Source organism: Equus asinus, chromosome 26, assembly GCF_041296235.1.
Source record: "Equus asinus isolate D_3611 breed Donkey chromosome 26, EquAss-T2T_v2, whole genome shotgun sequence".
Classification (NCBI taxonomy): domain Eukaryota; kingdom Metazoa; phylum Chordata; class Mammalia; order Perissodactyla; family Equidae; genus Equus; species Equus asinus.
In genome coordinates, this window is record NC_091815.1 from 33503841 (window position 1) to 33527332 (window position 23492).

General features: G+C 44.5%; 1 protein-coding gene across 1 annotated transcript; it reads right to left on the reverse strand.

Moving 5' to 3' along the window:
- Positions 1–1001: 1001 nt before the first annotated feature.
- Positions 1002–16206, reverse strand: LOC106838313 (orphan sodium- and chloride-dependent neurotransmitter transporter NTT5-like). Its single transcript, XM_070499545.1, has 12 exons — positions 15984–16206; positions 15646–15803; positions 15413–15539; positions 15111–15277; positions 13790–13900; positions 13348–13589; positions 5248–5434; positions 4660–4855; positions 4359–4518; positions 3733–3898; positions 3210–3516; positions 1002–1069 (listed from the first exon to the last, which is right to left on the reverse strand). Exons 1-12 carry the CDS (start codon positions 16204–16206, stop codon positions 1002–1004), a joined length of 2112 nt encoding a protein of 703 aa, XP_070355646.1.
- Positions 16207–23492: the final 7286 nt, after the last annotated feature.

Here is a 23492-nt window from a genome sequence, read left to right on the forward strand (position 1 = left end):
CTGTTTTGGTTGAAACTACTTGCTGACACCACCCATGTGGCTTCACCAAGTCAATGGAATGGTCATCCAAATCAAAGACAACAACCAAACTCATGCTGCAGGACTGTCCAGCAGAGATAGCTCACCCACTGCAGCCCAGTGCAGGGGGCTGGAGGCTTCCACCCCACATCCACCAAGACCACCAACCTCCCCTGCGGAAATTAATAAAAGAAACCTTAATGAAATTGGAGTCAGGAAGGCCTGTAGGGGGAGCTCTCACGCCCTATCACACATCAGTCAATTACACCAAACAAGAAGAGAGGGACAGTTGCATCTTGGACTGGAAGTAAAACTACTTTACTACTGAAGGAAGATTTCTCTCCCCACCGGGCAACAGCTCAGCCAATGAGAAACACCACAGCTCAGCCAATAAGAAATACCACAGCTCAGCCAATGAGAAACGCCACAGCTCAGCCAATGAGAAACACCACAGCTCAGCCAATAAGAAATACCACAGCTCAGCCAATGAGAAACATCACAGCTCAGCCAATGAGAAACACCACAGCTCAGCCAATGAGAAACGCCACAGCTCAGCCAATGAGAAGCCCCGTTGCCTCCCTGAACTGTTCCTTTCCCCCAATAGACTTTCCTTAGAGCAGCCCCTCACCCTCCCCCTTTTTCTCTATAAAAACAGCTCCCCTCCTTTGTTCTCTGGATTAGCCTATGGTTTGCCACAGCATGCACATCTTGAATTGCAATTCTTTTGGCTTTTCCAAAATAAATTCATTTTGAGGGTAAAATGCCAGGCAAATTTGCTTTTTAAGTTGACACCTCATACAGAGAGGTCACCTCGCATGTCTTTGCTTTCCCCTCCAAGCTTGTGGGAATGCCTTAGAGTGGGGAATGTAGGTCACATGACAGCACTCCAGCTGTAAGGGTCAAGAAGCATTTAGCCTGGTAGGGACATAAAAAATGAAAGGACCCCAGACTAGGAGCCAGAAGACTTTGATCCTCTTGTCGCCTCAATCACTGAAGGCTTGCTTGACCTCAGGGCAGTTTTCTTCTCTGAGCCTCCTGCAGTATCCACTTCCTGAAAGGAGAGGTGGGTGGAGGAACCCAGCAAAGGGCCTGTCTGTTGCCCTGTCCAAGTATTAACAAGAGCACAGGGACTTCTCGCAGCACCTGGAACAGTGTCCTCTGTGCCAGGACTTCTCATCCCCCAACTTCTCACAAAAACAAACTTAGAGCTGGATCTCTACCTGACTTAGATGCATCACTTATGCTGGCTTTTATCTTACTCCCACCAGACGCTTGGTGATACCTGGTTCATGGTGGCCCGTCCTGGCTCTGAGAGGTGAAGAAAGACATAGATGTGAGGGTGAGGGTGGAAGGGGGACCAGGCCTACTCTGCTCAGCTCCAGTTTCCCGAGCTGGGTCACCTCAGACCCAGGGTCCCTGGAGAGCAAGGGAGGAGGAAGGAGGTGAGAGGCTCGGGTGTGGGGAGGCCGTGGGGCCTTTTGCCTCTGACCCTTTCAGGGCTCTCCAAATGAGGCTGTAGAAGCCATTACATTGGGGATGCACGAAGAAAAATTTAGAATTTCTACTTATATCTATTTTTTTAACCAAAACAAGCAAAACAAGTTAAGCTTTATTGATATTAAGTATGTAGAATGACAGTATTTCACATGTAAATTTTCTACATATGTTGGGGATATTTTCTCAAATTGTCGTCACTGATAGGGGAGTGTGATAAAGAATGTTTAGAGATCTCCCAGGTAAACAAAAGGTGTGAAGGGCAGGCGAAGACTTGGGAAGTGATTGGGAACCAGAGTGAGTGGTGATGGGAGCTGGCACTTATCCCCAAGGTCAGGACCTTTGGGGGTGGGGAGTAGGGAAGAGTTTTTGCCCGGGAAATCACTAGGGGGTGTGCCTTCTAGAAGGCGCCTCCACTCCCTAAGCTGCCTTAACTCCGTGTGACATTTGAAGAGGCTGGGTAGTGTTAACTATTCTCGTAGACAACCTAATAAGCTCCAAGTTCTCCAAGACTCCTTGGTCCCTAGCCCACGGAAACCATGTGACCCACCTCCCAGGGCCCAAGTGGCTGAGAGACTCTGCCGGAAGTAGGAACGAAGCATAATAGCCAGCTGGAGAGGACCTCCACGCCGGTGCTGTTCCAGCATGCTAGCCTCTTGATAGCAGGAGTGAGATGACAGTCATGGGACACATTGGTCACCAATTACCAAGTTAGATTTAGGGATTAACACACCTTCTGGATTGAGTGATAGTGACGGTTGCAAAGTTACCCCACAGTTTGGCTCAACTCCAGGACAAGGAGGGATCTAGAAACTCCGTATCTGTGTCCCGAAGGCAGAGAGAGATTGGGGTCACCACGCTGGATACTCAGTTCACCAGAGGTTGGCGATTTGGTGGATGTGTGTGTGGGAGGAGGCTGACATCTGAGCTGCTCACAAAAAGAACGCTATGCCCACAGCCTGTGCTTGGGGTCCCAGTGGACCAATTTATTGGCCCACAGAATTGTTGCTCCAGATCCATTCTGAGAGGACAGTCCTCGAGAAGTTAGCCAGCCCACTGATCTAGGTTGGTTGGGAAGTGGGGGGTTGGAGAGAACACTGTCTATCTCCATGACAACTAGGGAGGTTGGGTCCTAGAAAGTGCTGTGATGCCCATCACCGTTATGCCAAAATGGTGCCCCCACTTCACAGGAAGAAAGGGGGCACTGGGTCCAACCCTGTGAGCAGTTCAGTTGATTTCTTCTGAGGTCTCCAATCCCAGAGCAGAGTGGTCCACTTAGCAGAACTGATACTATTCCAGGAGAGGGAAGAGCTCCCGAGTTGTCCATTTCCTTCCAAGGCCAAATAAGTGATGTCACCGGTTGCTAGGAAAGTTGTCCACGTGCCCCTCCCCCTCCTTTCTGGTAGAACCAGTTATTCCTGTAGCAAAATGGGCAGTAATGTGGACAGTTATGGGGTGGATTTGCTGCCTTGGAAAAAGGGGTGGTGTCAGCAGTTACTGAACAGATTTCTTGTGATTTTCTTTGGTCTCCCCGTGCTTGTCACTGTTGTCTATTTCTGTTGAGATTGGGCTCAGCTGCCTCGAAGGGACTAGGCTGGCACTCCTTATGGACAACATGGAAGTCAGGGAGGAAATGCGAGGCAGGCTGAGCCAGGAAGAGTCCTGACTGGTCACACTGGAGGGCAGGTTGGACTGACGTAAGGGGACCACGTCCGGCCCCTTGTCCAAGGTCAGGCTGAACACTTTCAATGAGCTCTCGCTGTTTCCCTCCTGCATCTTGAAGTTGGACTTCACCAAGCGGTGCTTAGGCCATGCGAAGTGCTTGATGGGCGCCAAGGGCATCTTTTTGGACAGTGGCTTTTCAAAGCGTTCAGAGGCAATGTGGTCCTGGAGGTGCCACCACTGGTAAAGTGGGTGGACTGGGATTGGCAGAAGCGTGAGGATGCTGAGGAAGGTGACCCAGCCCAGGGTGTTCTGTGGGTAGGGCTGTTTTACCTCCTGGGTCTGGGGGCAGAGAGAGCCAGGGGCAGGCGGGGAGGAAGAGGCAATGGTGGCAGGGTTTCAGTTCATGTGCTCCTGGGGATTGGATTCCCCAGGGGCTGAGAAGCTGGCTAAAGGGTCCCTGGGGACGGTAGGAGCCCAGACCTAGGATCCTGTGGGGGGAGATCTGATAAGGGGTCCCCAGAGTGAGAGTGGCAGGCCAGGGTGGGGGAACCTCACCACGCTGCTGTTCCAGGCAATGTAGTAGGGGGGTACCCTCTGGTAGAGCTGGATGAGGCAGATGATGAGGAGGGCCAGCAGCCCGGGCAGGGTCACGTAGCACAACAGGAAAGTGAAGAAGGACCACAGAAAGTGGCCCAGCTCACTCGATATTTCTTCCCTGAACCTGGGGTGGAGGCGATGAGCAGGGACGTCTGGAAAGGAGCTCTCCTCCAGCCACCAGGGCCTGGAGCGCTTGGGAGGGTTGGCTCACCAGCCCTCTGGTTCTCTCATAGGTGTTCAATGCTTTGGGCCTGCCGAGGGCTGCCAGGTCCTCCCTGAGGCTGGGTACTGCCTCTTTTCTCCGCTTGGGAATCCCCTGATCCAGGGGGGCACACCCCTCCAGCCCTCTGCCTTCAGATTAGCTCATGTGGCCAATGGTGGGGGAACCTGAGTCCCCTGAGTCCTGACTGCTCCTTCCATCAGGACCACCTGGCTGCCCTCTGATCACTCCCGCCTGCACTGTCGTGCTCTGAGCTGGACCTCCCTGCTGTGGGACGGACAGAGGGGGCGGATCACCCCCCAACTCTTCTCAGAGACCTCGGATGGGGTTCCTGGCTGGGCAGACCCCGGGGCTTGGACATCACCTTTTAGCTCCATAGATCCAGGCCAGGGCCACATTCTGGAAGGCCACAATGGTGATGAGGGTCAGCGGGACCAGGCGGTCATCAAACAAGGACATTATGTAGCTGCCGGGGCGACTGGTGAAGACGAAGCTGCCCAGGAAACCTCCCAAGCAGACGACTGCTAAGGCAGAGGCAGGTTTGGCCACACTGAGGTGTATGTGTAGGGCTGGGTCAGGGGTCGAACGAGCCCTGGAGATTGGGGGTGGCCTGGGGACTGGGGGCAGCAGGGCAGGGTTTTCACTGGGGTGGGAATCCGTGGTACCTGAGAGCAGCTGGGGATAATTCCTGAAGATGGAGTTCTGGCTGGGAACGACAATGCCTTCCAGGATTCTTATCAAGGTGCTCAGCTCCGTGACGGCAAGCATCAGGAAGAAGAGGATGGCCCAGAGGGAAGAGGCAGGGAATAACGAGACGACTTGGGAGAAGGCTGCGAATGCCAGGCCAGGGCCCTCCATGAACTGTGGGGGAGAAGGCTCAGAGGCAGTGGCGGGTCTGGAGCAGGGGGAGTGGTGCCGTGATGGAGTAGCGGTGGCAGAGGAAAGAGGCACAGAGCGGGGGGTGGGTGGCGGAGGGCCGAGCGTTTCCCTTTCTCGGTTTTGTAAGGCGTGTGAGCGCCAGCTCCTGGGGCCTCAGTTTCCTCCTCTGACAAATAGGGATCCTAAAGTTGAAGTGAGAATTGAAGTAGATAACTTAGCAAAGGCCCTGGCACATACGAGATGGTGATGGAGACGTGACGATCACTGTTACTTCCTTCAGAAGATGCTGAGGTGGCCCACAGGCTCCTGGGAAATACATTTCCCAGTGTCCTCTGGGGCCTGTGGGAAGCACCCTCCTGCCCGCACAAACACACCTTTTCCTTCTGCTCTTTGATGCTGCAGGACGGGGAGAAGTGGACGACCTGGTCCTGGAGGTGTCGAGGGAGGCTGCTGATCCAGTCTAAGTAATCCAGAGGGGGCTGGAGCAGGATGTTTTCTGGGGGCTTAGCATCCTGAGGCAGCACCCCTTTGTCTATCAGCTTCATCAGCTTTGAGACGCCCCTGAAGGGGAAGCAGAGGAATGGAAAGGGGATGGAGAAAATAACATTAAACATGAGCATTTCTTTGTGGAAAAATATGTTGTTTTGTGTGTATCATCATTTACATGTCATGGTGCTATAAAGAGTTTCGTTATTTTTTTCCCTCAATTTTTTGGCCATATCTCCATGTTGCTGAACGTAGAATGAGTTTCTTGTTTCTGACTACTGCACTGGACTGCGTAATCCATATTTACGATCCATGTTTTATATGTGATTCCCCAAACAACGAGGCCGCCTCCCATGATCACAAACATCGCCACGATGACCACCCGTTGGCGGGGCTGTGTGAGACTTTCTCTGGGGTATATACTTGGGAATGGGGTCACTGGGCCATACATACCAGGCTTACTTAATTTAAATGCTGCCCAACACTCAGCTCTCTTCTATTCTCCTGGTTAGAAAGCTTCTCTGACAATCTACAGCTCCACGTTTCCTTATCTAGCCTTGCGACTCAAAGCGGGCTCTGTGGAGCCGCAGCGCCACCTGGGAACTTGTTAGAAACGCAGAATCCTGAGCCTCCCCAGGAGATTCCTAAGGCCCATTATGGTTTGCGAAGCTCTATTTGACAAAGGACAGGGGGCTCCGGTGGCAGTTCTTCTAGGACCACCCTGTCCAATATGATAGCCATTAGACACGCAGGGCTAAGCAAAAATTACTTACAATTATATAAAATTAAAAGTTCGGTTCCTCAGTCTCATTTGCCATATTTGGTCACATTCGCCACCTTTCAAGTGCTCAACAGCCACACCTGGCTGGTGGCTACCGTACTGGACAGTGCAGGTGTAGAGGGTTTCCGTCAAAAAGAGCTATTTGTGACACTATCTATTGGACAGCACCGCCCTAGGATACAGTGGCTCTCAGTCTAGGCTGCTCATTGGAATCACCTGGGAGCCTTTTTAAAAAAAAAACAAAAAACAACCGTTTTTATTGAGCTATAATTTACAGACACTAAAAAGCACAGATATTAAATGTACACTTCAATGAGTTTTGACAAATGACCCATGCAACCAACACCACAATCAAGACACACAATATTTCCACCACTCCAGAGAGCTCCTTTGGGCTTCTTCCCAGGCTATTCCCTCCACTCCAGAGGCAACTACTGACTTCCTTCACTACATATTCGTTTTGTGTTCTTGGATTTCCTATAAATAGATTCATACAATGTGTAGTCTTTTGTGTCTGGCTTGTTGCATTCAATAAGATGTCTGAAATTCATCCATGTTGTTGCACATGTCCATAGTTCATTCCTTTTTAATGACGAATAGTATTCTGTTGGTTGAATGAATTTACTAAGATTTATCTGTTCACTTTTTTTTTTTTCTTTTTTGCTGAGGAAGATTGGCCCTGAACTAACATCTGTGCCAATCCTCCTCCACCAGCATGGCTGGTGAGTGGAGCAGGTCTGCACTCGGGATCCAAACTCGAGACCCCAGGACACTGAAGCTGAGTGCATGGAACTTTAACCACTCAGCCATGGGGCTGGGCCCCTGTTCACTTCTTTTTGTTTTGTTTTGTTTGTGTTTTTTGGGTTTTTTTTTTAAGGAAGACTGGCCCTGAGCTAACATCCATGCCCATCTTCCTCTACTTTATACGTGGGACGCCTGCCACAGTATGGCTTGATGGGCAGTGCGTAGGTCTGCACCGGGGATCCCAACCGGCAAACCCTGGGTCGCCGAAGCAGAACATGCGAACTTGACTGCTGCGCCACTGGGCCAGCCCCCTGTCGTTCACTTCTTGACGAACATTTGAGTTGTGTACAGTTTGGGTCATTATGAATAATGCTGAAGCCAAAATGTCTACAGATGGGCTGAATGTTCATTTCTATACGTCTTTTTGTGGCGTGATTTTCATTTCCCTGGGGTAAGTAGGAGGGGAGGGATAATGAGTTACATGGGAAGTGTATATTTATAAGAACCGCTAAACAGTTTCCAAAAACGGTCATATCATTTTACACTCCCACCAACAACGCATGAAACTTCCAGTTGCTTTACACGCTCACAAACACTTTACAGTTTGTCTTTTTAATTTTAATGATTCTGGTGGGTATTAAAGTGGGATCTCATTACGGTTTTACTTTGAATTTCTGATGATTTTCAACACCAATGATATCGAACCCTTTTTAATAAGCTTACTGGCCATTTGCATATGTCCTTTTGAGTGCAAGACTTGCCCATTTTCTAATTGTTTGGTTTTGTCTTGAGTTGTGGGAGTTCTTAAAATATTCTGGATAAAAGTGATTTATCATATACATACATACGTGTGTGTGTGTGTGTGTTAGTTATTTTCTCTCGGTCTGTGGCTTTCCTATTCATTTTCAGAGTGGTGCCTTTTGCTGACCAGAAGTTTTAAATTTTGATGAATCCGTCTTGGCACCTTTTTCTTTTATGGTTCTTGCTTTTTGTATCCTAGTTAAAAAAAAATCTTTGTTAAGCCCAAGGTCATAAAGATATTCTAAGTTTTCTTCTAGAAGCTTCATAGTTTTAGTTTTTACATTTAGATCTTTGGTTCATCTTGAATTAACTTTGGAGTTTGGTGTGTGGTAGCGACCAAAGTTTATTCTTGTCCAGGTGGTTATCCAGCTCTTCCAGCACTGTGTATTGAAAAGACTTCCCTTTACCACGGGATTGCTTTTGGCATCGTCAGTGAAAATCAGCTGATCACACATGTGTGTTGGTTTATTTTATTTTGTTCTGTTGATCTGTTGGTCTGTCCTTAAGCCAATGTAACACTGTCTTGATTACTGTAATTTTATAGTAAGTCTTGAAATCCAGTAGTATGAGTCTCCCACTTGTTCTCTCAAGATTGTTCTGACTATCCTAGGGCTTTCGCATTTCCATATGCATATTTTAGAATCAGCTCATCGATTCTATGCTAAAGTTTGCTGGGATGTGAATTGCCATTGTGCTGGAGCTATTGATCAGTTTGAAGAAAACTGATATCTGAACACCAATGACTCTTCAAATCCATGAACGTAACATAGCTCCTCGTTTGTTTAGGTCTTTAATTTCCCTTAGCAATGCCTTATAGTCTTCACTATGGAGATCTTGCACATCTTTTATGAAATTTAGCCATACTATTTGATGAGTTTTGACGCTATTGTAAGTGGGTTTGTTTTTTAAATTCCATTTAACTATTATTTGTTGTTAGCTCGTAGAAATATGATTATTTTTGTATGTTGACTTTTCTTGTGTGACTTTCCTAAACGCACAGGAATCCTAAATGTTGATTCCTTTGGGTTTCCTAAGTACGGGCTTATGCCGTTTATGAATAAAGAGAGTTTTACTTCTTTCTATCCAGTCTCTGTGCTTTTTATGTTTTCTTCTTGCCTTTTCTTCACTGGTTGGGAACTTCACTATGATGTTGAACAGAGATGATGGAAAGGTATCCTTGCCTCGTTTTCAATATTAGGGGAAAGTGTTCAACATTCCACCGTTAGGAATAATGGTAGCTGTGTTTTCGTTGTTGTTGTTGATATTCTTTACACAATGGTTCTCAGCTAATGGTGATTCCCTCCAGCCTCCCTCCTCAGGGACATTTTTGGTCGTCGCAGTTGAAGTGGGGGGTTGACACTGGCATCTAGTGGGTTGAGGCTGGGGATGCCGCTCAACATTCTACAACGCACCAGACAGCCCACCCCCCGACAAGGAATTATCTGGCACAAAATTCCGATAGTGTCGAAATAGAGAAACTCTGCCTTAGCTGATGGAGTAAGTTCTGTTCTACTTCTAGTTTCTTTGTTTTTTTTTTTTTTTCACGAATAGGTGTTGAATTCTGTCAAATCGTTCTTCTTCTTAATCTGTTAATGTAGTGGATTACACTAGATGGTTAATTTCTGGGATAAACTCTCTCACTCATAATGTGTATTATTTGTTTTATATAATATGGACTAAATTTGCTAAGACTTTGTTAAGAATTTTTTCATCTGTGTTGATGAAGGGTGTTGTTCTGTAATTTTCTTTTCTTATAATGTCCTTTAGGTGTCTTGGTATCAGGGTTATGCTGGCCTCAAAAAGAGAGGTGGGAAGTGTTTCAGCTTCCTTTCTTACCTGAAAGATTTTGTGTTGGGTTGGTATTATATCCTCCTTGAATGTTAGATAGACTTCACCAGTGAAGTCATATAGGTCTAGGATTTTCTTTGTGAGAAGGTTTTAAACTATAAATGTAAATTTTAAGCCCAGAAATGGGGGCCATTTAGATTTCTATTTCTTCTTCTGTCAATCTCGATAATTGGTGCCTTTCAAGGAGTTTGTCCATTTCCTTTAAGTTACTGAATTTATCAGTATAAATTTGATCGCAACATTTCCTTATTATCCATTTACTGTCTACAGGATCCATAATGATGCTCCCTTTTTTTATTCCTAATATTTTAAGTCTGTATTTTCTTTCTTTCTTTTCTATCAGTTGCTGAGAGGGAACTGTGGAAATCTCCAACAATGATTATGGATTTATCTGTTTTTTTCTTTAGTTCCTAAAATTTTTTATTTTGAAACTCTGTTATGGGTGCATAAACATTTATATAATTTGGTCTTCCTGCTGAATTGACCCTTCTATCATTATGAAATGCTCTTCTTAATCTCCGGTATTACTTTTTTTGACTTTGTTTGATATTCATATAGCCACACTAGCTTTCTTACGATTATGTGTTTGCATGGTATGTTTTTCCATTCTCTTACTCTAAGCCTAACTGTGTCTTCATACAGGAGATCTCTTGTAAACAGGATATATTTGAGTCTCTCATTATCTAGTCTGACCATCACTGCCTTTTAAGTGGGGTGATTAATGTAATTATCGATATGGTTTGGTTTACGTCTACCTTCTTGCTATTTGTTTCTCTTTGTCTCCTCTACTCCTTTGTCCTCCTTTTCTGCCTCTTTTTTGGTACTTATCAGATAATTTTTTGCTTTCATTTTATCTTCTTATTGCCTTTTGAGTTGTGCCTCTTATTATTTTGTTTTTTGATGATTACTCTAGAGCTGTGCTGTCTAATACGGTGGCCACTAACAAGATGTGGCTATGAGTACTTGAAACAGGGCGAACATGACTGAGGAATTTAATTTTAAATTTAATTTTAATTAATTTAAATTTTAAAAGATAGGTTATTCGGTTATTGGAAAACTTTTAAGTATGTTCGGAACAATAGGGTTTCTGAAAGTACTTTTTCAACTGTATGCTTTTAGGAAATCTATATACAAACCCTTCAGTCAAGAATTTTCTTAAAAAAAAAAAAGGGCTGGCCCGGTGGTGCAGCGGTTAAGTGCGCACGTTCCACGTTGGTGGCCTGGGGTTCGCCAGTTTGGATCCCGGGTGCGGACATGGCACCACTTGGCAAGCCACGCTGTAGCAGGCATCCCACGTGTAAAGTACAGGAAGATGGGCATGGATGTTAGCTCAGGGCCAGTCTTCCTCAGCAAAAAGAGGAGGACTGGCAGTAGTTAGCTCAGGGCTAATCTTCCTCAAAAAAAAAAAAAAAAAGAATTTTCTTTAGTGTTCTCTTGGTATAGATTTTCTGGTGATGAATTCTCTCAACTTTATCTGAAAATGTCTTCATTTCACTTTCATTGTTTAAGGATACCTTTAATGAATATAGAACTCTAGGCTGAGATCCTTTCAGCATTCTAAAATATTTAATTCTATTGTCTTCTAATTTCTCGTTTCTAACAAGAAGTTAGCTATCGTTCTTATTGTTGTTCCACTGTATGCAAGGAACTTTTTAATTTTTTGATTTCTTTAAACATTTTCTACTTCTATGTGGCTTCCAGAAATTTCACCACAATGTGCCAAGGTGTGATCTTCTTTGTGTTTATCCTGCTCAGGATTTTCTAAGCTTTTGAGATTTGTGGGCTGATGTTTTTAATAAAATCTGGAAAAAATCTGCCCATTACTTAAAAAATTTTTTGCCCCAATTCTCTCTCCAGTTATATGTATATTAGTCTTACAGGTCACTAATGTTCTTTTTCAGTTTTCCTCATTTTTTTTTCTGTCTGTTCTTCACTTTGTGTAACTTCTATTTAGCTGTCTTCAAGTTCACTGACCCTTTCTTCTGCTGCTTCCAAGCCATATTAAACACATCCAGTGAAACTTTCATTTCATTTACTTTTTAAGTTCTAGAACTTCTACTGGGTTCTTTTTTAGACTTTTCTTATCTTTCCTAAAATATCTGCATTATCTTCACATACGTCATTCCTCTTTTCTATTCAATTTCTTAACATATTTATAACGGTTGTTTTAAAGATTTTATTTTTTCTTTTTTATCCCCAAAGCCCCCTGGTACATAGTTGTATATTTTTAGTTGTGGGTCCTTCTAGTTGTGGCATGTGGGATGCCACCTCAGCGTGGCTCGATGAGCGGTGCCGTGTCTGGCCTGGGATCTGAACTGGTGAAACGCTGGGCCACCGAAGTGGAGCCTGTGAACTTAAGCACTTGGCCACAAGGCCAGCCCCAACATAACGGTCGTTTTAAAGTACTTGTTTGTTAATTCTAATGTCTAGATGATCTTTGGGTCTTCTTTTTTCTCTTGGCTATGGGTTACATTTTCCTGGTTTTTGGAATGTTTTGATATTTTTAATTTTATGCTGGACATCTTATATAGAGGAACAAAGGATAAAAGTATATTATTTGTTTTATTTTGTTTAGTCTCAATAAATGTAAGCCTTCTAGGCAACTAGGATGAGGGCTAATAATTTATATTTTTCTAAGAGTTGAGTTGAACTGGGGCTGGGTGACAGTTTTAGTTAAGTTTTTCTCTGCCTTCATATGGGATTAAGGAAAGCTCACTTTGCCCTTGAGCCATGCCCCTAACTTTCTGCACCCCCCAGCAGGGACTAATTCCTTTGATGTTGTCATAATTTGAGTTGGAATGGTTAGATCATAGCTTTCGATGTTTTTGGTTTATCTTTGTGTTCAACTCTGGCGGGGCCATAAATCTGAGCCCCATAAGACTGTACACATTCCCTCTGCTTGCTGGCCCTGACTCCACGGCAGCTTCTGCCACTTCCTCAACGCAATTCGTGGGAATAGAGTGAAGGAAATTGTTAGGCCAAGCAATTGATTTGTGTTTTGGGGTCTCTTTGAGATTTCAATCTCTTGGCAGCCCAAGCTGTAGTTAAATCCTTGGGTGGTCTCTTCTTGTCTATGCAAAGTCTCTCCACCCATAACAGACCTGCTTCTCCACCCACCTGCACCCAGATTAGGCGCTCACCCCCAGATAGACAGGCACTCGGGACTCTCTGCTCACTTACGATGGGCTCATTACTCTCTAGGATTTAATTCATTATGGCTTCTTTGTGTCCACTGCTCTTCAATAACTTTATAGGAAAGTAAGATTCTTATTTTATCCATTTGAAAAATTGCTGCTACCATGAGAGCACGGACTTTTGGATCCTTCAACATCCCAACTGAAGAAGAATTCTGCCTTAGAGCTTTTAAAAATCCCAATGCATGAATGCACCCCAGATCAAGTAAATCAGCATCTCTGGGGGTGAGACTCAGACATAAACATTTTTCTAAGGCTGCAAATGATTCCAATATGCAGCCCAGGCCAATAACCACTGAATGTGGCTCAGAACGCTCTAACAGCCTTCTTTGTGAGTTAAATAACTGATTTTGAAATGTTCTTTACACCTTTTGCAATTTATGGAAATCTTTGGACAGTCATGTCTCTGAGACTATTATCTATAAAGTGGTGGATGTTAGAATATTTCCTTTTTGGCTATTTTCTCTGAGAACAAATGTGATATTATTATTATTATTATTATTGTTGTTGTTGTTGTTGTTGTTGGAGAGGTTTGAGTTTGAAGGTCCATGAGGCTGGGGGGTTGCTAAGGTAGAGGGAGGGGGATCTCTTCTTGGATCTGCAAGGCTCTGATTACTCACTTCTCAACACAGGCGTGGCCACTGGTGGCGGCCCAGAATCCCAGCACTATAAAGATGATGGATGTGGCCAGCAATGAGGTCACCAGGTTGACCAGGGCCATCAAGGAGGCCACCTGGGCATAGTTGCTGCCTCCAGTCTTGCAGGAGGACAAGTTGATGATGGTGCCCATGCCCAGGCCCAGGGAATAGAGCACATGGCTTCCTGCCTGACGCCACAGGTCCAGCGAGGCCCAGGCAGAGAGCTGTGGATAGGGGTGGGTGAGAGAGTTGGAGAGTGGGCTTAGATGGTGGAACCACCAGTGAGCTGGCAGAAGGGCAGGCTGGGTGGAGAGCAGAGGAATGAGAGGAAGGCTGGGGGCAGAAGGAAAGATGTAGGGGAAGGAGACTCAGGGAAGGCCTGGGGGGCTGAGGGAGGGAGAAGGGTTGGAGTCCCCGGCCTCACCTCTATGGTCACCATACGTCTGAGGCTGGCGATGGCACCTTCCAGGAAAAGACTTCGGATGAAGAGGCAGAGGAGGAGGATGTAGAGGAGGAATACTGAGAAAATCAGCATCTGGTCGGGTGGGTCATGACAAAAACCAGAAGTCAGGAGAAGTGGGGAGGAGGGGAAGACAGAGGCAAGCATCAGCAGGGGACTGCAGGTCAGCGGGAATAGAGAGATGGAGGTGAGCAGTGTTAAGGTGGCCCAGAGGTAACAAGAGGGGGCTATGGGAGGACTATTCTAGGGAGGCGACAATGTTGTTTGGGGAAAAAAAATCCACCCATTAATTGCTCAGGAGTAAGGGGTGAGGCCCCAAGTAAAGATGGCTTTTAAGTGGTGGTGCAGTTGGACACTGCTAATTCATGGGTCTTGGTTTTATTGCCTCTGTGTGAGCTTAGGGACAGAAAGTACCAAGGGGAGAGGAGCCAGTGAGGCTGAAGGCTGCATGGAACTTCATAGGTGAAGGAGGGGAGAAAGAAACTGAGAAGAGACTTTAGGAGAAAGGAACACGGTTAATAGGAATTTTAACGTTTTTCTGCTCTGGGATGGGTGAGGGAAGCCCCCCAGCTCCCACCCCAGTGCGCTCTCCTAAGCCTTTAGTAAAGTCTGCTTTTGTGTGAGTGGTTTATTCTGGAGGCCGTGAAGAGATGGTGAGTTGAGTTTCAGGGATGCGTGGGGTGAAAGTTAATGGCTTGCATAGACGCAGGTGAAGTTAACAAAAAGGATCTACACACTGAAATAAATTTTCCATGTAAGGAGATTATCCAGGTGCCAAGGGGATGGATTGGAAGTATGGATTGGGATAAAATTCTCTAAATGGGAAACTCTGGAAAGGAATCAGTGCCAATTGGCTCCTTTAGGGGTTAACAGGCACTGTCAAACTGCTGGAAGGTGGTGGATGCAAGGCTCAGGGGGTGAGGCTATGGTCTCATCTCAAAGGCTGCCTGTAGGTCTCCACAAGCAGTGACACAGGGATGAGGGATGGTGAAGAGGGAGTTGGGTCGATACAAGGCATTCCTTCATGTCATGGATGAGAGAAGAGCAGTTCCTTGGGAGAACAGTGGTTGACACAGCTGCCTGGGGAAAGGACACCTCCCTGAGGATCCCTGATGGAGATGCTGGGTGGCCACATCTGAGCTTGTCCTCTGGGTGGGTGGAGGGTCATGGGGCTTGGAGAAGAGAGTTGGAGGGTGCCGGGGAAAAGAGCCTGAGGATCTTTGGATTTGCAAAGGTGAAGTGGCAGCGGGATCAGTGGTCAGGGGTGGCTTACTGGTATTGATACCTTTAGCCCCGTAATCATGATTAAGAAGAGGAGGAACCAGGCTGCGAAGATGCCCAGGGTGAGGTGCAGGACGAGGGCCTTGACCCCTTCCTCAATGTGGCCTGAGGCACTCAGGGTGGTGTGATACCAGAAGTACTGGTGGGACACAGTCCGAAGGCAAGAGAGGTCTGGAGGGACCCAGGTGCTTAGGCACCACCTCACCTGGTGCCTGTCCCTGCTCTTCATTTCCTCCCCTTTGCCTCTCACTCCTTGGCGCCCCTGCCTCCCTTGGCCCTGCTGGCCCTCTCTCTCCCTCTCCTCACCGGTGACATTGATGTTCTTCACTAGTGGGCACTCGTTCCAGGGCAGAGGGTGATCAAAGGAGTGGCTCAGGTAGGAGAGGCTCCAGACAATGATGACACTGTTATACAAGCTCACCAAGATGCACACCTAGGGATGGATACAGTGGGCCTGACGGGCAGGATGGGCGGAGACAGGGGACCTGGAGACCACACGGGGTGAGCTGGAATGCCTCTTGGCTGGGCCCCTCATTCACCATTATGCTAGCGTAGCCTATGCCGCCCAGCCAGGGGACGAGCTGCTTCCAGATCCGGACGTTGTCCACACGAAGCCATTGCTCCATGATCATCTCAATGTACAAGAGGGGAATTCCAAACAAGAGGAGCATGAAGAAGTACACCAGGATAAAGCTGCCTGAAGAAGGGAGCCAGGAGCTGTGCTCAGGCAGCTAGGAGTCCTGGCCCCCCTCCTCTTTATCATTTAGGAGTCTGGGTACCCTCCCCTGAGTTCTCTCCTTCCCCAGGATGCAAGAGTCTAGGTTCCCAGCCTTCAAACTTCTTCCTTAAAACTCAGGATCCAGGTCCCTGGCCTTGCCTCCTCCATTCCGATGACACAGGTAAGGGAAACGCCATATGCTGTCTAATCCGATGGAGAAGGCAATCTGGATCATGGTGATCTCGGTTCTTTTAGTCTGAGTGAAGCAGTTTTGTGTCTTGGTGGCCAGAATCTCCCTGGTCAGGTGCCTCAACGATTGGGACACGTAAATTCGGGGTTCTTTGGGGACCTCTTCATCTGCTATTTCTTCAAACGACTCCATGACTTTCTTCTTACAGGCCCACTAACTTCTGAAGGAATCTTGGGGTCACCAAGAATAGGAGACTTTAAGGGACATGTCTCAGATGCCAGACTGCAAAATTCCATGACAACTAGGGCTTTAGAACAACGGAGGCCAGAGTTTAAATCTTGGCGCTTCTCCTCACTAGTTACTTACTTTGGGCAAGTAACTTCATCCCTCAGAGACTCAGTTTTTTGCTTACATCTATCTTACAGGCATAAATGAATTTAAAAATATTTACTAACTGTTATAGCATGAGCACTGGCCAATCAGAATACATGCCAGCTATAAACACCACAGTATCAGCATAACATCAGCCCTTCCTGAAAGGACTAAAAATGATCTACTGGATACTGAGGGGCCGGCCTGGTGGCGTCGTGGTTAGGTTCACAAACTTCGCTTTGGCGGCCCAGGGTTCACAGGTTTGGATCCCAGGCGCGGACCTACACATGGCTCATCAAGCCATGCTGAGGTGGCATCATACACACAAGATAGAGGAAGACTGGCACAGATGTTAGCTCAGCAACGATCATCCTCAAGCAAAAAGAGGAAGATTGGCAACAGATGTTAGCTCAGGGCCAATCTTCTTCCACACACAAAAAGATATACTGGATGATATTGAATGCACGTAGATGGGAAGAATGAACATAGTTAAAATGTCCATACTACTTAAAGCTATTGACAGATTCAATGCAATCATAATCAGAATCCCAATGACATTCTTCACAGAAAGAGAACAAAGAATCTTAAAATTCATATGGGGTAACAAAAGACCCTGAATAGCCAAAGCAATCCTGAGAAACAAGAACAAAGCTCGTGGTATCGCCATCCCAGACTTCAAAATATACCACAAAGCTATAGTAATCAAAACAGCATGGTACTGGTACAAAAACAGGCACACAGATCAACAGAACAGAATTGAAAGCCCAGAAATAAAACCACACATCTACGGAGAGCTAATCTTCGACAAAGGAACCAAGAACATCCAATGGAGAAAGGAAACCCTCTTCAATAAATAGTGCTGGGAAAACTAGACAGCCACATGCAAAAGAATGAAACTTGACCATTATCTTTCTCCATACACAGAAATAGACTCAAAATGGACCAAAGACTTGAAGGTAAGACCTGAAACCATAAAACTGGAAGAAAACATAGGCAGTACACTCGTTGATATCAGCCTTAAAAGGATCTTTTCAAATACCATGTCTCCTTGGACAAGGAAACAAAAGAAAAAATAAACAAAGACTAAAGAGCTTCTGGAAGGCAAAGGAAACCAGGATTAAAACGAAAAAACAACCCACCAACTGGGAGGAAATATTTGCAAATCATGTATCCAACAAAGGGTTAATCTCCATAAAATATAAAGAACTCATACAACTGAACTACAAAAAAAACAAACAACCCAATCAAAAAATGGGCACAGGATATGAACAGACATTTTTCCAAAGAAGATATACAGATGGCCAATAGGCACGTGAAAAGACGCTCAACATCACTAATCACCAGGGAAATGCAGATCAAAACTACACTTAGATATCATCTTACACCCATTAGAATGGCAATAATCACTGACAAAAAATAACAAATGTTGGAGAGGTTGTGGAGAAAAGGGGACCCTCATACACTGCTGGCAGGAATGCAAACTGGTACAGCCACTATGGAAAACAGTATGGAGATTTCTCAAAAAAGTAAAAATAGAACTACCATATGACCCAGCCATCCCACTACTGGGTATTTATCCAAAGAACTTGAAGTCAACAATTCAAACAGACTTATACATCCCTATGTTCATTGCAGCATTATTCACAATAGCTAACATGTGGAAGCAACCCAAGTGCCCAATGACTGGTAAGTGGATAAAGGAGATGTGGTATATATATTCAATAGACTACTACTCAGCCATAAGAAGACAAAATCGTTCCATTTGCAACCACATGGATGGACCTTGAGCATATTATGTTAAGTGAAATAAGCCAGACAGAGAAAGACAAACACTGCATGATTTCACTTATTTGTGGAGCATAAACTTATGGACAAAGAGAGCAGTGTAGTGGTTACCAGGGGGAAGTGGGTTGGGGGGTAGGCCAAAGGGGTGCAGGGGCACACTTATATGGTGTCTGACAAATAATGTACAACCGAAATTTCACAATGTTACAAACTATTATGACCACAATAAAAAAACAAATTAAAAAAAAAGTTATACTGGTTATTGAGCGCCAAGGACACACCAAACTTTATTCAAGCCACCCAGGTTTCTTTTCTTTCTCCTTCTGGTCTGCTTGGAACTGCTAATGCACATAGACTTCTAGACCAGTGGTTCCCAAACCTGCTGTCTATTACAATCACTGGAAGGGCTCTCAAAACATAAAGACTCTCGCCTTCTATTTTCCTAGCTTCCCTCTTCCACATTCTGATTCAGCAGATCTAAGGTGGGACATAGAGCTTGGTAGAATTAAAAAGTTTCCTCGGGGTTCTAGCCTTGGAAATGCAGCATGAGAGCCCTAGGGACTCGTTCCCTACTCAAACAAGCACACTTTGTGAAAATTATAAAGAAAACATTTAAGGTCTCTGGAAATTGTCCTAAAGGCATATAGCAAGTTAAGAAACATTTATTTAAGAAAATCTACTAAAACTCAATGAGAAGAGTGAGTCTGTGACATTTGAACTACAGCCTGCTCCCTCCCTCCCTATCCCTAGCCCAGTGTTATGGAAACTCCACACCAGGTGGATTCATCCAAGAACACAGGGTTCCCTCTCTTCCAAGATCCCACTCAAAGGCTACAGTATCTTCCCAGGAGGGGCATGCCACCTGCATTTCTCATTCCTCTCCAGCTACAGGCTGCAGCTCACCAGTAAAGTGGAGGTTACATGCTAGATGAGGTCGGTAAGGTGGAGGTTACATGCTAGGAGAGGTCGGTAAGGTGGAGGTTACATGCTAGGTGAGGTTGGTAAGGTGGAGGTTACATGCTAGGTGAGGCAAGTCAATAAGACCAGAGGCTAATGTCCCATCCAGCACCCTGCTCCTAAAGCTCTCAGGGAGAAGCAGACCACTGTCCCCATCCAGCTCTGGAGATTTTGCCCAGGGAGAGAGGCAGGACTTAAGAACAAACAGCTCTTCCCAAAAGAACTGACTTTATTTGGAAGAGAGCGTGAGGAAGCTTAAGCCTACGGGCACACTCAAAAATAGTGGAGACTTTGGCGGTAAGCAACTAAGAGAAAGCTGGTAACTTCATGAGAGACATAAGCTAAGCTGTAAGCCAGCTCATACACCAGAGAGAAGCAGGGAAACAGCAGCTGAGAAGACCCCTCCCAGGGTCAGAACAAACCTCAAACACTGAATTCAAAAACTACTCCTGTAAAGGAGCCCAAATTTAATTGTATCAGATTGTGGAACAATTTATGCTTCAGAGCATTGTCAAAAACAATAGAGCAATCAGCTGGACGTTAGAGGATCCTAGAATCTGGGTGTGATCAGGGAAAAAGAAAAAGAGAGGGGCTGGCCCCGTGGCCGAGTGGTTAAGTTCGCGCGCTCCGCTGCAGGCGGCCCAGTGTTTCGTTGGTTCGAATCCTGGGCGCGGACATGGCACTGCTCATCAAACCACGCTGAGGCAGTGTCCCACATGCCACAACTAGAATGACCCACAACGAAGAATATGCAACTATGTACTGGGGGGCTTTGGGGAGAAAAAGGCAAAAAATAAAAAAAAAATCTTAAAAAAAGAAAAAGAGAGCTCTTCTAAAGCAACTGTCATCCCACGGTGACGGTGCATGCTCAAGGTCGTGACCTTTGAGGATTATACACCATGACCAACTGGGATTTATCCCAGGATGCAAAGTTGGTTTAACATCTGACAATCAATTAATGCAATACATCACACATCAATTGAATAAAGGACAAAACCTATGTGATCATCTCAATAGACACAGAAAGCCCATGTGACAAAATCCAACAGCCCTTAATGATAAAAACACTCAGACTAGACACAGAAGGAAATTTTCTTAACCTGATAAAGGACATCTACAAAAATCTACCGGTAAAGTAACACTTAATGGTGAAAGACTGAGTTCCTTTCCTCTAAGATCAGGAAAAAGACATGAGTATCTTCTCTCACCACTTCTATTCAATATTGTACTGGTGGTTCTAGCCAAGGAAATTAGGCAAGAAAATGAAATAAAAGACATCAAGATTGGAAAGCAAGAAGTAAAACTATTTCTATTTCTGTACCGTATAATCTTGTATGGAGAAAATTCTAAGGCATCCGCTAAAAAATTATTAGAACTCACAAGTAAGTTCAGCAAAGTTGGAGGATACAAGATCAATATAGAAAAATAGGTTGTATTTCTATACACTTGCAATAAACAATCTGAAAATTAAATTAGGAAAGCAATTCCATACATGATAGCATCAAAGAGAATAAAATAGCTAATAATAAATTTAACAAAAGGACAAAACTTATACTCAGAAAACTACAAAACGTGTTGAAAAAAATTAAAGAAGATATAAATAAATAGAAAGAAACCCAAACTCATGGATCAGAAGACTTAACATTGTTAAGATGGCAATACTTTCCCAAACTGATCTACGGAATCAGCATACTGCATATCAGAGTCATAGCTGGCCTCATTGAAGAAAATGACAAGCCGATGAGAAAATTCATATGGAAATTCAAGGGGCCCAGAATGGCTAAAACAATCATGAGAAAGAAGGACAATACTGGAGGACTCACACTTCCCAGTTTCAAAACTTACTGCAATGTTACAGTAATCAAAGCAGTGTGGCACTGGCACAAGGAAACATGTATAGACCAATAGGATAAAACAGAATAGGGAGCTCAGAGATATATCTTCTCACATATAGTCGGTTGATTTTCAACAAGCATGCCAAGGTTATTCAATGGGGGAAAGAACAGCCACTTCAACAAATGGCGTGGAAAAACTGGATACCCACATGCAAAATAATGAAGTTAGACCTTTTCCTTACACCGTATACAAAAACTAACTCAAAATAGATCAAAGACCTAAATTTAAGAGTGAAAACTATAAACCTCTTCGAAGAAAAAATAGGGGCAAATCTTCATGACCTTGGATTTGGCAAGGGTTTCTTAAATATGACACCAAAATACGTCCTCTTGTGCATCAAAGGATATTATCAAGAGAGTGAGGGGCTGGCCCTGTGGCCGAGTGGTTAAGTTCACGACCTCTGCTTCGGTGGTCCAGGGTTTCGCCAGTTCGGATCCTGGGCGCAGACATGGCACGGCTCATTAGGCCATGTTGAGGGAGCGTCCCACATGCCACAACTGGAAGGACCCACAACTAGAAATATACAACTATGTACCGGAGGCTTTGGGGAGAAAAAGGAAAAAAATGAAATCTTTAAAAGACAGTAAAAAAAATAACCATGGAATGGGAGCAAAATATTTACAAGTCATATATCTGATGAGTCTAGTATACAGATTATATATAGAACTCCTACAATTGAACACCAAAAACCAAACAACCCAATTAAAAAATGGGCAAAGGACTTAAACAGACATTTCTTCCAGGAAGATATACAAAAGGCCAACAAGCACATGAAAAGATGCTCAACATATCTAAGCGTTAGGGAAATGCAAATCAAAACCACATGAGATACCATTCTATACCCACTAGGATGGCTAAATAATAAAAAAATGGAAAACAACAGGAATTGGTGAGGATGTGGAGAAATTTGAACCATTATGCATTGCGGGTGGGAATGTACAATGGTGCAGCCACTGTGGAAAACTGCCCAGAAGTTCTTCAAAAAGTTAAACATAGAATTATCATATGATCCAGCAGTTCCACTTCTGGGTATATACTCAAAAGAATTGGAAGCATAGTTAAAAAAAAAAAAAAGAAAGAAAGAAAGAAAGAAGGACGGAAGGAAGGAGGGAAGGAAGGAAAGATGGAAGGAAGGAAGAAAAGAAAAAGAAAGAAAGCAGGGACTCAAACTGAAACTTGTACACCAGTATCACAGCAGCACTATTCACAATGGCCAAAAGATGGAAACAACCCAAGTGTCCAAGAACAGATGAATGGACGAACAAACTGTGGTATATCCATACACTAGAATATTATTTATCCATAAAAGGGAATGAAATTCTGATATGTGCTATAACATGAGTGAGCTTTTTTGTTTTTCCTGAGGAAGATTTGCCCTGACCTAACATCTGTATCAATCTTCCTCTATTTTTCTGTATGTAGGTTGCCACCACAGCATGGCTGCTGACGAGTGGTGTAAGTCCACACCCAGGAACTGAACCCAGGCCACTGAAGCAGAGTGTGCTGAACTGAACCACTAGGCCACGGGGCCAGCCCCATGAGTAAGCTTTGAAAACATTATGTTTAATGAAATAAGCCAGACACAAAAGGACAGATGTTGTATGATTCTACTCATATAAAGTATCTATAATAGGCAAATTCATTGAGACAGAAAGTAGATTAGAGGTTACCAGTGGGGCTGGAGGGAGGGAGAAATGGGGAATTAGGCAAATATAAGAGACTATTGACTGGTTGGAGCAGTTGCACAGCATTGTGAATGTACTAAGTGCCACTGATTTTTTGTCACTTTAAAATGCTTAATTTTATGTTATGTGAATTTCACCTTAAAGAAAATAATAATCAAAAATGAAGGTGAAATCATAATGTTATCAGACAGACAAAAGTTGGGAGGATTCGTCTTCAGCAGACCTGCACTACAAAAAATATTAAAGGAAAATATTTTAGCTGAAGGAAAATTATCCTAGATGCAAGCAGAGAGATGCAAGAAGGAATAAAAGACACCTGCAAGGGTGAATATGTAGAGAAATATGAGAAACTATTGACTTCTTAATAGCAATAATAATAGCAATGTATTGTGGGCTTTATGATACGTAGAAGGAAAATATTTAGAACAATGGTAAAAAATGGTAGGGAGAGGGTAACTTCCTTAATTCACAGCCTCCCTAAACCTATAGCTAACACTACACTCAAGGGTGAAGTAGGAACGCTTTTCTCCTGAGGTTGAGAACAAGACAAGGAGGTTTGTTATCACCGCTTCTATTCATATTATACCAAACTCACAGGAGAAGAAATAAAAACTCTGAATTGTCTCATAACTTTTAAATAAATTGCTTCTGTAATTAGTAACATTCCTCCAAAGAAAACCTCAGGGCTGGATGACTTCACTTGTGAATTGTACTAAACATTTGAAAAATAAATACTACTAATCTTGCATAAGATCTTCCAGAATAGAAGAAGTGGCAGGACCA